The sequence below is a fragment of the Lissotriton vulgaris genome, chromosome 5 (genome assembly GCF_964263255.1).
Source record: "Lissotriton vulgaris chromosome 5, aLisVul1.2, whole genome shotgun sequence".
Classification (NCBI taxonomy): domain Eukaryota; kingdom Metazoa; phylum Chordata; class Amphibia; order Caudata; family Salamandridae; genus Lissotriton; species Lissotriton vulgaris.
Genome location: NC_141693.1, coordinates 355,414,266 through 355,428,309, shown reverse-complemented (window position 1 = coordinate 355,428,309; position 14,044 = coordinate 355,414,266). Strand labels below are relative to the sequence as shown.

Sequence of the window (14,044 nt, the reverse complement as noted above, 5' to 3'; positions counted from 1 at the left end):
GAAAAATTGGTGAGAGCCGTTAGGGGCTCCAAAGGCCTTATATCCAAGACCTACCGGGTGCTACAACACTCGACTCCACTGCGCCCCCATCGATATCAGACCACGAGGCAGGCCGCAACTCCGGAAAGACTTTCTCCCAAGCAGTGGGATAAACTTTGGCAAGACATCCCTAAGACCTACCGTAGCCTTGCTTCGCGTGAAACGGCCTACAAATTGATGCTCCAATGGTACTATAAACCCTCCCGGCTGGCCACCATGTTTCGTTCTGCATCCAACCTATGTTGGAGATGTGGGTCGACGGAAGGCACTCTGCCACATCTGGTGGTCCTGCCACATGATAGCTACTTTTTGGAAGGAAGTTCTAGGCCACATTAAAGGGGTGGTGGGATACCCGATCCCGTCATCGCAACACGTGGTGATCCTGGGCATCCGTCTCTCTGATCTTGCAGCAATGACTGGGGCGGACTGGGCCCTCATAAGCCACCTACGTCTAGCAGCACGACAACTCCTTGCGTGCACATGAAAGCAGACCACTGCCCCATCCATAGCTCAGTGGTTCACCCGGGTGTGGCATGCACCAGCCATGGAGAGGCTCTCACACAACATAGCGAAAACTGAAAAGAAATTCCAGCGCGTCTGGCAGCCCTTGCTATCTTATCTCATGCGTATCGGATTCACTTGCTTTAGCCCCCCCCCCCCCCCCCCCTCCCCCCCGAAGCTCAAGGTCCTGCAACTCTTCCCAAGTGATTGAAAGATGCTTACACCCTAGCGTGGTGGTAGATTGGACACATTGGGATTCCTAGTCAGTCTCCTTGTCCTCCCCCCCCAGGCCCGCCCCCTCCCTCTATCTGCATAGTACGTGACGCCCAAATATCGCATGGCATGTCACGACCTGTACGGTTATTGTTACTTTCCTTTTATTGTTCTCTTCTTTCTACTACAACTGACCTGGCTGTGTTCTTCCCTGCATACACATACATATAGCCTACTGGGCAAGCAGGGATTTGGAGCTTTTATGGGTTGCCCTGCGTTTGCTGGCCCTGAGGGGCAATGTACACACTTCCTGATCCCATTCACTAGTTGTCTTTCTCTGGGGCCTTGGATTCTTGACTTTATTAGCACGTGTTGACACTAAACGATTTTACATCCCATATGTTTTTTTTTTTCCCACACCTTAATCAGTTCTTGTTGCAATGTTCCAATTGACGCGGCCGCCCGAAGTGGTTGTAGGCGGCTTTTCAAGTGATTTTACTGCTATATCTGCTTTTTCATTACGCTGCCAGCCCGATTAGGGTTGGAGGCACAATGCCGTGTTCAACAGTATCTGCTTGCAATAAAGGTTTTTGAAAACAAAAACAAAAAAAGTCATGTTACGATAGGCATAGTTATATTTGGAATTAGATTAGTTTTAAACAAAAAATGTGACATCACAGAAGTGGATATTGTAAGGTGTATGGATTTATTGAAGGTATCCATGAAGGAGAACTAAGAATTCATTCAAGAAATAGAACTTTCTGTGTGTGCTCCAAATCATATTGAAGGAACATTGTGAATGTTAGGAGAGGTGCTTCCTTTTATAAAATAATGATTACATGATGTCTGTGAGGGTGTAATAAGTATTTTTCTCTGGTCAGTTTTGCTGTACTTTGCTACTACACTCAATATGACCTTTTCGATGTTGTAATAAATGTGGATTTATTAGTATAATTGCTCTAAATAACTTTCTTGGACCACATTGATTTTCCCTGACATAGTATAGTATAATTTGCTATAATACATTCTAAATAAAATATGTATCTTGATAAAAGGGTGTAAGTTTGCCAGTTCCATTAAGAGTTTTTTTGAGTATCGATGATTTCATCTTTTGGGACTTCAAAAGATTGAGATCCTCCTTACCTTTACGGAAATGAGGCATCACAAAGGTTTATGGATGCCAAATATTTAATCATCGGAATATTTAGAGGGATGAGAGCACTGATACCAATACAGTAAATAACCTACTTGTTAGGCCACAGAAGTAACGTATATTGTGAAATATATTATCATCAGATCATCGAGGCAGAACTCCCGCTTAGAAATATAGTGGGTTCACAGTAGTGGACTGAACTGAGCGATCAGAGGGATGAATTTAGATCTGTTCGAGACTCGCATGGTTCTCCGTTTATTTTGTTAATAGTCAAAATTGCAATCCAATCAAGAAGCTGTAATAAGGAGTGCATGTGAGAAAGGATGTCGACGAAAGGAATGATGTTTGGGTTGAACAGAGGAGCAACATGCTGTATGCTGTATAGTGTGTATGAAGATAGTTTAATACTCTGGTAATCTTGAAAGGTAGCAAGGAACTCAGGAAGTGACTGCTGCCGTGGTGTGCAGGCTATTGTAGTAGAACATCTATCGTGTCTCCAGGAGGGCAGAACACTTTGGGGCAGCTAGATGTATTTTCCGGTTGTATTGTGAGAAGTGTTTCCCTGAGAGTTAAGCTCTAAGATCGATGACTGGATACTTAAGTGAGCTGTTCTTCTTGCAGGTTGCAGCACAAGTTACAAGACAACCGGGTCCACCGGCTCCATCACCTTATTCTGCACATGAAATAAGCAAAGGACATCCAGCCCTTTCTGCAACACCTCCGGGTCATGCCTCGTCCCCTGGACTTTCACAGGTAAACTTGCTTTACATTGTTTGGCATTTTTCCTCCTTGGGATATAATCCACATTAACCTCATTTAATTCTTCAGCATTAGGATCTTGTACGTAATACCTGACTGATGGGTATTTTTATATTGGATAAAACTAAGGAATTGCACAGCACACTTATGTCTCTTGCACACTGTAAATTAACCAGTAAACCCTCCTTATTTCTTTTTGGCAGTGAGTAGTTTTTCTTCTATCCACTTTTGTTTTTGTTTCATACATCAACCTAATGGTGGATATATCAATAAATGGATAGCCACATAAATTCTACCTGGAGCAGTCAACATATCCTAATCACCTGTACCACTGTGATTGTTGATTGATTATGTTGCAGAGATTCTGCTGAGTCGCAGAACTACGCTTGGGCCCATAGAACCTTATTAGGCAGGGACTGAGTTATCCTACTACCTTAGTACCCATGAGCCCAGGACCGACGTGCTATAGTACATCACTTGCCCTCCTAATCACTTACAGAGGAACAAGCGATTAGACACCCCAGAACACAGCACTCCTGACTCATTCATGAATCGCTGCGACAGGTCACATCCTTTCGCTCTCACACTCGTACTTGTTTATTTTAACCATTGTGCTCTAATATGCAGTATACATGCTACAACAAGTAAGAAGGTGCCTAACACAAATACGGTCAGCCTAGTAAGCAATCCATAAGTCATAAAAGGAGCTGTCATGATATTAGACAGGGTAGCCACCCCCTCCCTTCTACAGAGGCAAAGTGATTATATATTAGAAGATTTCTGGGTGTTTGCAGCGGACCCTCTCTTCTCTGAAAAAGCTATCTCCAAATGTGTATTTGCATGTCTCTGTGAATATCTATATGACAGAGTATGTGTTCCCAAACAGCTGCATTTGTGTGTTTTATCTAAGTGCTAGAGCCTGACCAAAACAGAATAACCAGGGGTATTGTTGTTTGACCTTGTCTACTTTGTTCAGACTAAATACTAGGACAGAACAGAACTCAAAAACAGCAGGTTCTGTGCCAAAGTATAGCATGGCACGAAGTAAAATACGTTTTTATTGTAACGTGTGCAAAGCAGAGAGCAGCCTGCAACATGCTCATGCAGAGAAAGAAAAACAACAATGGGCCTGCACTGGACACATGACACTTCTAGCATGCCCATGCATGTTGATCTAGGTTAGCATAAGTGGTTATGGGTTAATTTAAGTTCAAGCATAATGTGTAGGTCTATGTTTAGGAAAAAAAACACAAACCGCTTAGAGAGGGATCAGAGGCTATATTTAGAGACCACCCTGGATACCTTGCCCCAAATTCACAGTATTCACAAACCTAAAGTGTCCAAGGGTCTAAAATGAAGTTCCTAACCCTCTGTGTTCTGGACAACAAACTCCACAATATTGAGGCTCCTAAAAAACAGGAAAAATTCAATACATTTCCGGATTTCCATCACTCACCACCTCGATGACATGCGTCATCATCTGGGTCTCCTCTTATAAGTCACTCTCGTGAACCTAAGGGCTGCAACGCCACCCTAGTGATTGGGGAGCCCGACGATGTTTTAGTTCAGTTGATAACAGGGGATGACAATCAGGACTACCTGATGAGAGCAGCGGATAGTGTGCGAACTAAGTGCAGTGCATTAGTGACAAGTGAAATTAAAATTGAAGTGCGACAGACCCTATCTTTATCATTGTCTCCCATAGTCCAAGCTTAAAACAGCGCAAAGACATTGCCACAAAATAACTGTCTGATGTTATGCAGTGGTCAACATGTTTCGGCACAACCACAAAGGGCTCTCTAAGTAGTTTCTCAAAACTGGCGAGTTTTGCGTGCTAAACATAACTAATTATAATCCGCCAGTATTGGTTATGTATGGAATGGTTGTATTATTTTCTAGCCACGCCTTCTACTTAGAACACTAGTACTGAAGAAACGCAACATAAACCGTACAGAGCTTATAGTACCACAATACACCACGAGCAGGACTTTGTCCCGTTCCTTCGTCAGGACCCACCAAAAAGTATTTTTGATACTGCAACATGTGAAACTAAAATATTTTAAATAGATATAATGAATATAACTGGTATTAGTACACTTGATGTGGTCGGAAACGATACAACCAAATCACCTGTATTGTGGGGTGTACGAACCTTCGTCTCCAAAACTCATACCTGAAGGTATCTGTAAGACAGCAAAGGAGAAATATGCGCCACATTCGTGTCCATTGCCACAACAAAAGGAGTAAATGAAACTAACAGTGACAATATCATTGCCATCTATCTTTCTCCAATGTAGAGTGTGTGGTTCTCTTTCTTACCTAGAATTTTGGAGGAAACAACCTCACCTCACCTGGCAACTGCTCAGGGAAAAGGAGGCACCACTCTAAAAAGGAAAGGAGTATAACAAACCATCATTTACTAGGATGTTATGCCTATCCTGAAATGCTATTTAATGTCATTGTGCAGCAATCACTATACAGAAAAATATATATATGTACAAACAGAATAAAGACATAGGTCACACTTCTTTTAGGCCACTATCCTTGACTATTGATTGTGATGCTGATACCCTGAGTAGAATTCTGCCTTCTCAATCTATACTATACAAATGTGTTCTACTACGTTCCTTAAATTTAACCCCAACCACCTTTCAATGGGCCAATTCGTCATTACACACCTAATCTTTCAGTCACGGGTCATATATAGAATACTGCTCTGTCAACAGAGCGGTCTGAAAAGTAGCCTGTAATGGCTGAAAAACAATCATTGTGCTCGCGCAAAAACACAACAATGCTATATCTATACCAATGCGAAGACAGTGTAATTATGATGGCAGCACCACTTATACCAGTCTGCTATGCTTTAATTAGAGCCCCAAAGCAGCCTCTGTATCCATAAGGTCGAAGGTTGACTGACCTCTCTCTGCTTTATCAAACAATACCTGTCTTTTAAAGGACATCGCCCTTGAAGTAAAAGGATAGTGAGCGGGACCGCCTGACATATTTAGTGATACCTGCATCCACAAACCTTGCTTTGCTCTGTTGTCTGGCATTTACTTAACTTAACCCATAAAATGAGAACGCATACGTGGGCGTGACCGCCTGGTGCGCTACGAAATCCCTGCATACTTTTTTTTGTGCAGATTTATGTCTACTGCTAAGCAAGAATAAAACCTATAAATTGGGCAACCAGTGATAAGCGGGTATATGTCTATTGCTAAGCAAGACTTAACCTGCAAGTTGGAAAACCAGTGAGAAGCGGGACCGGTTGGCGTACAGCACAATGCCTACATATTATTTGCCGACTCCTGTCCAATCTCACCCCGATCTCTCATTGCGCCCATAATTAAAAAAGTGGCGTGAGGCCTTACCTGTCTGTCGGTCAATGCAGCCTTCTTTTCTTGTTCTTTTGAACTATGGTATATATAGTTTGTTCCTAAAAATCATTAGGTTGTTTGACACTTTTATACCACAAAGGACTCTCTATAAGTAGTTTCTCAAAACTGGCGAGGTTTGCGTGCTATACATAACTAATTATAATCCGCTAGTATTGGTTATGTATGGAAGGGTTGTATTATTTTCTAGCCACGCCTTCTACTAAGAACACTAGTACTGAAGAAACGCAACATAAACCGTACTGAGCTTATAGTACTACAATACACCACGAGCAGAACTATATTTTCCCCAGTTTTCACTATGTTAGCAGCATACTGTGATAAGTAGTTAAGAGGCACTCACATTGATAAATATCAAGACTTGACATATTGTTTGAATTTCAGACTTGATTTGAGCAAGGCAAGTAAGATACATAAGAGGTCATTCATGGGGCGGTAGTGTGGAGCTAAATAAAGCATTTTGAATGTGTGTTCCCGAACGCTCCCTCACGTACACTACATATCCCATCATTCTTAGAACGTGAGACGGTGACGTCATCACGCGAATAAACGCGGTGTCCGGCTGCCAAGGAGCATATGGGGTTTACATACTACATAGCCCATGTACCATAGAGTGCAATACGGCTTCATTACGCAAATGAACGGAACATTCAGTGGGCTGACAAACTGCCTGTTGATTTATAAAGAAGACATATGGCCGCCCGATCGGTACCTCCCCGACAGCTCAGATGACCGTCCAGAGGTACCGATAGACAGGTAAGGCCTCACGCCACTTTTTTAAATTACGGGTGCATTGAGAGATCGGGGGTGAGATTGGACAGGAGTCGGCAAACAATATGTAGGCATTGTGTTGTACGCCAACCGGTCCCGCTTCTCACTGGTTTTCCAACTTACTGGTTAAGTCTTGCTTAGCAATAGACATATACCCGCTTATCACTGGTCGCCCAATTTATAGGTTTTATTCTTGCTTAGTAGACAAGAATCTGCAAAAAAAAGTATGCAGGGATTTCGTAGCGCACCAGAGGATTCTAGACATCCAGGCTATGATTCCAACATTGCAAGATAGAGCGGCTGTTCCAGTTCTGAAGGTTCTACGCCTGCTCGGTCTGTTTGCTTCCTGCATACTGTTGGTAAACCATGCACGCTGGCACATGAGGGCACTGCAGTAGTTTCAACACAATGGAGTTGTCAGAGAGGTGGTCAGATTCTCCAGAGACGATGCAGCGGAGCTGTCATTGTGGAGTGTTCCAGGTAACCTGTCTCAAGGGAAGCCGTTTCGAACCTCCATCTCTGGTGGCCTCAGTGAGAACACAGCTGTTGTTCGACTTGGGTTTTTCGATAAATGTACCAAAATCTCACTTGATGTCCTCTCGGTGCAACCTTTTTCGTAGGGGCAATACTGGACACTACTGTGAGTCGTGCTTTTTCACCTCCTCAGAGGATTCTAGACATCCAGGCTATGATTCCAACATTTCAAGATAGAGCGGCTGTTCCAGTTCTGAAGGTTCTAAGCCTGATCGGTCTGTTTGCTTCCTGCATACTGTTGGTAAACCATGCACGCTGGCACATGAGGGCACTCCAGTAGGGCCTCCCCAGGCAGTGGTTTCAACACAATGGAGTTGTCAGAGAATGAATGCCTTCACTCTGAGTGGGGAGCTCATCTGAGGGGTCTGGAGGTCAAGGTCCTTTGGTCTCCAGAGGAAAGATTTTCATATCAATCTTACAGAACTGTGGGTGATTCTTTTTGCTCTCAAGGCCTTTCTTCCCTCCTTTCGTGGCCGGTCAGTTCAGGTACTGACGAACAACACTACCACAATGTGGTACATCAACAAACAGGGAGTTGTAGGGTTGTATTATCACTGCAGAGAGGCTTTGCGACTGTAGTGTGGGCTCAGAACCCTCAGATTTGTGTAATTGCAAAGAGCTGTTTCCTGCCTAAGGTGGTCACTCCCTTCCACCTAGGACAATCTATTACTTTACCCACTTACTATCCTCACACTTCCAAGGAGGAGGAGAGACTTCACCACCTAGATCCCAAGAGGGCAGTCCGCTTCTGCCTGGACAGGACTAAAGATTTCAGGTTGGATGACCAACTTTTCATCGGCTTTGTGGGCAACAAGAAGGGCAAGGCTGTCCACAAGAGAACGCTGTCTAGGTGGATCAACCTCTGTATCAAGATCTGCTATGCCTTGGCCAAGAGGGAGCCTCCTGAAGATATTCAAGCTCTTTCCTCCAGAGCGAAGTAGTCTTCTTCTGCTTTAGCTAGAGGTTTCCCTGTTGTAGACATATGTAAGGCGGCAACTTGTGCCTCCCTCCACACTTTGGCAAAGTATTACTGCTTCGACTCTGAGGTGAGGAGAGACAGCCAGTTTGCACAGTATGTGCTGCAGGATTTTTTGGTATAGATGGGCGGGCACCCTCCTCCGGGAGCGGGACTGCTTGAGTATTCAATTCAAAAGGTGAGGAATCCAAAGGCAGATGTATCCATCCGAAGAACAAGTTTCTTCCCTTCGGTAACACTTTTTCTGGTGGATACAATATCTGCCTGTGAATTCTTCACTTACCCACCTGCCTCCCCATTGCCTGCCTGTTTATACCAGAAAAATGATTAGCATGAAGTTCATGTGCTTTATTTTTATTCGAAATAATGTGATGGTTTTCACTAGGAAATGTCTATATTTTTGAATTTCCAATTGCTTTTTGTTCTCTAAATCGTATACTGTGTATAATTAAGGAAATGTTGTATAGTGTATATACTTGGGAAATGTGGTCAGTTCAACTGTTCGCCTCGAAGGCACAGAAAAAATGGATTGAACTGACATCCGCACGCCAACGAGTTGGTCTTATGGCTCCAGTGTCGTGAGCAGTGCCTTTCCATTGTGACGTCCTTGCTGACGTGGGAGAGCTATGAAAAAAGTTTCTGTGAAATATTACGCAAGAGGTCATTCAAAAGGTAAGAAATCCACAGGCAGATACTGTATCCACCAGTAAAAGCGTTACCGAAGGTAAGTAACTTGTTCGGCAATCTGCAACAAAGGTAGACAAAGTTGCTGCACGATTTTAAACTGAGACACCAATGTGGATCAATTTTGCAGATGTGGGTAAATCTTTTTTTAGCCTTAAATTAGCCGAGCGTTTTAGTTGTAATATGCCTTTAACACCCGCCTGTCTCCCTCAGTTATCGAAACGAACTGGTGAGGCACTCACGTTCCTTGATAAGCATAAATATGAATTTGTAAAATTTATGGACCATACTCCGGATTTGGTATTCCTTAAGGAAAACTGAACCGATAGTGCATCAGACCTTAACCTTAAAATTGCTACTCTGGAAGGATGTGAGATGTCCAGATTAGACCGAATCTGTGTACATGGGGACGATGGGGATTAAAACTGTTTTAATCACAACTACATAAAAACAGTGTTTACCTCTATCTACCATTTAGAGGGAGAAGCCCTGATGTTCACTTTTAAATTCAGCAACAATTCAGTATTTAATGGCACCGTAATCAAGAAATTAGCTTTGATAAAGCACTATGATTGACATGGACAGATCATAATACAACCTTCTTTAAACTAGCTGTCCCAGATAATAAATCTGGTCCCGGAATTTCTTTGATGCCTATCAAAATACATACTTCAATTTTTTTTAACTGGTTATCTGCAGTCACCCAGCTAGCCCCAGAAAAAACACAAAAAGAGCTATAGGAAAAATACATTTGCCCCTTTGTATTCTCCTGAATTAAAAATACTTGAATCAAAATATAGGGCACAAGAACGGAGATAGAAGAAATTATGATTACTACAGCAAAAAAACAATTATTTCACTGAGAAAATAAGCATGGTCAAACTCGACAATAGACGTTTCGAAAACTGCAACTGCCCTCTCAAATTTGGACCAGATCAAACGTTTTATTACTGACCAAGATTTTTTTAAACCAACTTGCTGAGTTTTTGCAAAGGAAAATAAACAACGTTCATGAGTTCATGAGGAATTTTCAGTTAATCCGAATGGAAATCATATAGCCGATCTCTCCCGCTACTTTGTTTTTTGGGCCTCAAATAAGTCCAAATGATCAAATGGTTTGGACAGTGTTTTCCCACTGACTGAAGAAAGAGTAAAACTCTTGTTGGAAACTACTACATCTGTTCCCCTTATGGACCTGTGCCATCCTTATGGTCCCTAATACGATTGTGGTACATCTTGCTAAACCTTTAAATAATGTGCTGACTTGACCGCATTTTCCAGTAGCATGGTATGTCCTATCCTAAAAAAAAAAATCCTTCCCATGATCCTGCGCAGGCTAAAAACTATTGGTTCATCTCCCAGCAAAATATTTAGAAAAGGCAATAAAGGAACACCTGATGGCTTTTCTTGTGGCTATACACATTCTGGACCCATTGCAACATGGCTTCATGCCGCAGCAGTGTACAGAATCAGCCTTTGTTGTTGTCACAAGAAGATTCAAATGGACAAAGGAGGGAGGGCTGCACTGACCCTGCTGGACCGCTCTGCTGTGTTTGATACAGTGAACCATCTAGTGCTTAGGGTGTGGGGATCAGGAGTGCAACTCTGTTCATCCTGAACTCCTTCCTGTCAAACAGAAAACACTGTTGCATTTGGTGGGCACACCTCCTAATTACTTCTCGCTTCCCTTTGGGGTGCCTCAGGGGGTCATCCTCATTCCCAACGCTATTGAACATCTATGTCACCCCTTGGCAAAACGTTTTCAATCCTATGGTTTCTCTGCAAAATCCTACTCTGACGATACACAGATTGTCATATCAATTACATCTGCTGTTGAGATACTGACTGGCAAATTATCACATTCTGGATGCAATAAAATTGCCTTAAATTAAACAGAGAAATCAGAGGTGATACTCTGAGGATTACATCTCCTTTTTGAACGATTCCTGGTAGCCTGTTAATCTAGGTCCTCTTCTATCTCCAGTTCAGAAAGTGAAAAATGTCTGGATCCTATTTGATTGCCAACTCCGTTTTTTTAACATATCAATCAGATCCAATTTTCTTGTTTCTATCTTCTAAAGATAAATCCAGGTTATTCAATTTATTCAATTTGAATTGCAAAAAATGGTGGTGGTTGCCTAGGTCCTATCCAAGATAGAGTACTGTAATGCTCTTTATTTGGGAATTCATAAACCTCTTCAATCAAAACTGCAATCCCTGCACAATACGGCAGCCCGTTTTAAACTTGAAAACTCCTAAATTTAGCCCCATTTAAAAAAGCATCCAAGACCTTCATTGGTTGCCTGCTGGTGAAAGGGTAACATTCAAAGCCTTGTGTATGAGACACAAAGCACAAAATGGAACTGGCCCTCTCTACTTTCAGAAGACCTTTTCATGGCATGCCCCCGACGTGTCTTAAGATAATCTGCTTCCAAATTAGTAACCATTCGCAAAATAAAGAAGGCTATTTGTGGTGGCAGGAGCTTCTCCTACTTATCCTGCAAGCTCTGGAACTCTATGGCCCTATTGTTGAGATCTGAAACAAACTGGCTCCTTTTTAGGAAATCTTTGAATACATGTTTTTTTGTCTCCAGCATTATGTAGGTTTCTCTTTGTTAGCCCAGCTCCAAGACGCCTTGGCATATGTGTGCTCTATAAAAATTGTACTTGTTTATTCACGTTGTTGCACTGTCTTACCTTGCCTATAGTTTGTTCGCCACTACCTACAGATGCAGTTCAGTCTGTCTCTTCGACTTCCTATAATATACCCTCTCCCTCTCTTTGGTCTACTAAGCTCTCTCACTAGAGTTGTACTGCAGTGGCACTCTTCTCGTTTTGCTCCACACCTGTTTATGTTCTGTTTATGTTCCTTCTCTCATTAAAAAGCCTGTTTAATAACCTGCATCTTTTAAATAAGTACACGTACATTGTCTTTATTTATCTCTTCCACTCAGGTAGTCAGCCCCACTAATTCCTCAGGATTGCTCAAAAGAGTTCACCTCCATTCTGAATGCTGTAAAAGCAGAGAACATTGAGGTGATCAACCGAGGGAAGGGACAGGGTTGGGAACAGCTGGGATGGAGACCTGTAAAGTAAAATACATCATAAGCTTTTATATGTTTTATCACAACACAAATATGCTCAACCTACCATATCCAAATACCTGTAATGGAAAAAACCCAGACTGGTGTATAGAAGTATGAAATACCAATGTCCTGCCCAAGAGTCTCCTAATGATGCTTCTCTAAAGTGACATAAATAGGTAAGAGTATTAATAGTCTAGCCTAAATCTACCTTCACAGTTCTTTAGAAAAGGTAAATGTAGACAAACAAGATGTTATACCCACCATAGAAAAGATACTGCCTTGCCTCACAGGAGGAGAGTCAGCAACCCAAAAAACTCTATGAAGAACTCCTGTTAAATGACAAATATAATATATACTTGGGATTACTTCTTTCCAATTCTAGATCGTATTTTCCAACATAGCTTGCTTAAGTTATGAAGCTCATTTCCACAACATTGCAACTCTATTACATCATAGCGTAAAATGTCAATTGAATTCATTGGTCTGCTGCTCTATTTTCTATCCTAGCGTGCAGAAGCTGAGACAATATCCTCACTCATTTGCACTGTATACCTGCAGTGCCTTTTATGCTAAGTCAAAGAACAACCAGCATTTGAAGTGCAATCTGTCTCGCCTTTCGGACATTATATGTATTTAGCTATGCAGCACATTAGCCTGGGTGCTGAAACATCTACTGTTCTTTAACATGGAGAGAAAGTAAGTCCCAAACTTCGTGACACGCCAAGTATGAGAACACATGGAAAGAAATATTGACTTTCAGTGGTAAATGGTATAGTCCATGGCTCTGTGTTTTTAATATAAAATCAGGGCCTTCTGTGGTCATGTCACTGAAAATACAAAATTTGAAAAAAATCGTATTGTCTTCTGTTGCTCGTGGAAAACAATTTGCGTTGACTGGAATTGAGAGAATGCTAAAGTGATTCTGGTATTTTACTGATCTCTGCTGGCCGTTTTCTATAAAGAAAGTTAAATAGAGGTAGTTGCCACAAAAATAAAAAAGTCCCTCAGCAGAAAGCTGTTCTGGTATTTTACTGACCTCTGCTGGTCGTTATCTATCAAGACAGTTAAATATAGGCAGTTGAACAGAAAAATAAGTCCCTAGGTGGAAGCAGACAAATCCTAGGGCTGATCTCCAGAGCCCACACAGTACATACACATATAAGTATATAATAAGTATATACTAAAGTATATACAAGAGGTCTCGAATGCTCGACCTAAAAAGGAATCATAAAATAGCAAATACTGCTGATTGATACTCCGTTCCTTCCCCCAGAGTAAACAATCTCCCTGTCAGCGATCAAGCTGATTGTAAAGCCTTTTATCTGTATCTGCATTACCCAAGCTGTGGCTGTAAACGATCCACAGGCCACAACTGGAGGAAAGGCACCCTCAGAGGAAATTTGTTACTATGAAGGGTGACAACAGAAAGAATTGTTTCCACATTCAAATACCATGTACTATGCAGAGTCAAGAGCTTTTTCTGTGCAAGGGCACCCTTACCAGACCATCCGGAGTGGGCAACTCATTTCTCCTCTGCCTTGCTCTGAGAGCAGAGCAGAGCAGCGCTGCCCACCCGCAGGTCCGCAAAGCAGCACAAACATAAAATGATAATTAATGAAAGTTATTATAGTTTTATGTTTTTGTTTCTCGCTTTGCAGTGGAGCGACGCTCCTCTGCCATAGTGGAGGTGCCGAAAACAGAACAGGGTGGCTGGACAGGATAATTATCAACAACACCTTTCAGCCACGTAGTCAAAGAAATCCCACGCGACCTCTGGGAAAGAATCCCAAATCAAATTTATTTTCTACTGAGACTCAAATTTTTAAGGAATCTAAGACATGAGCGCAAACAAAACAACTGTTATGACAGTGGATAAATGATGGCAATATCTACAGATTTACAGAATTTACAAATATACAATACATACAAAAGT

At 42.1% G+C, this 14,044-nt stretch overlaps 1 protein-coding gene across 28 annotated transcripts in view; it reads left to right on the top strand.

Annotated features, from left to right (window-relative positions):
- The window catches only part of EIF4G3 (eukaryotic translation initiation factor 4 gamma 3), a 1,432,461-nt gene that overhangs the window by 211,633 nt on the left and 1,206,784 nt on the right, over positions 1 to 14,044 (top strand). For all 28 annotated transcript variants that reach the window (XM_086921648.1, XM_086921654.1, XM_086921652.1 and 25 more), the window contains one exon: positions 2,528 to 2,659. In XM_086921648.1, the coding sequence (XP_086777774.1) occupies positions 2,528 to 2,659 (132 nt within the window). The remainder of the gene's footprint in view (positions 1 to 2,527; positions 2,660 to 14,044) is intronic.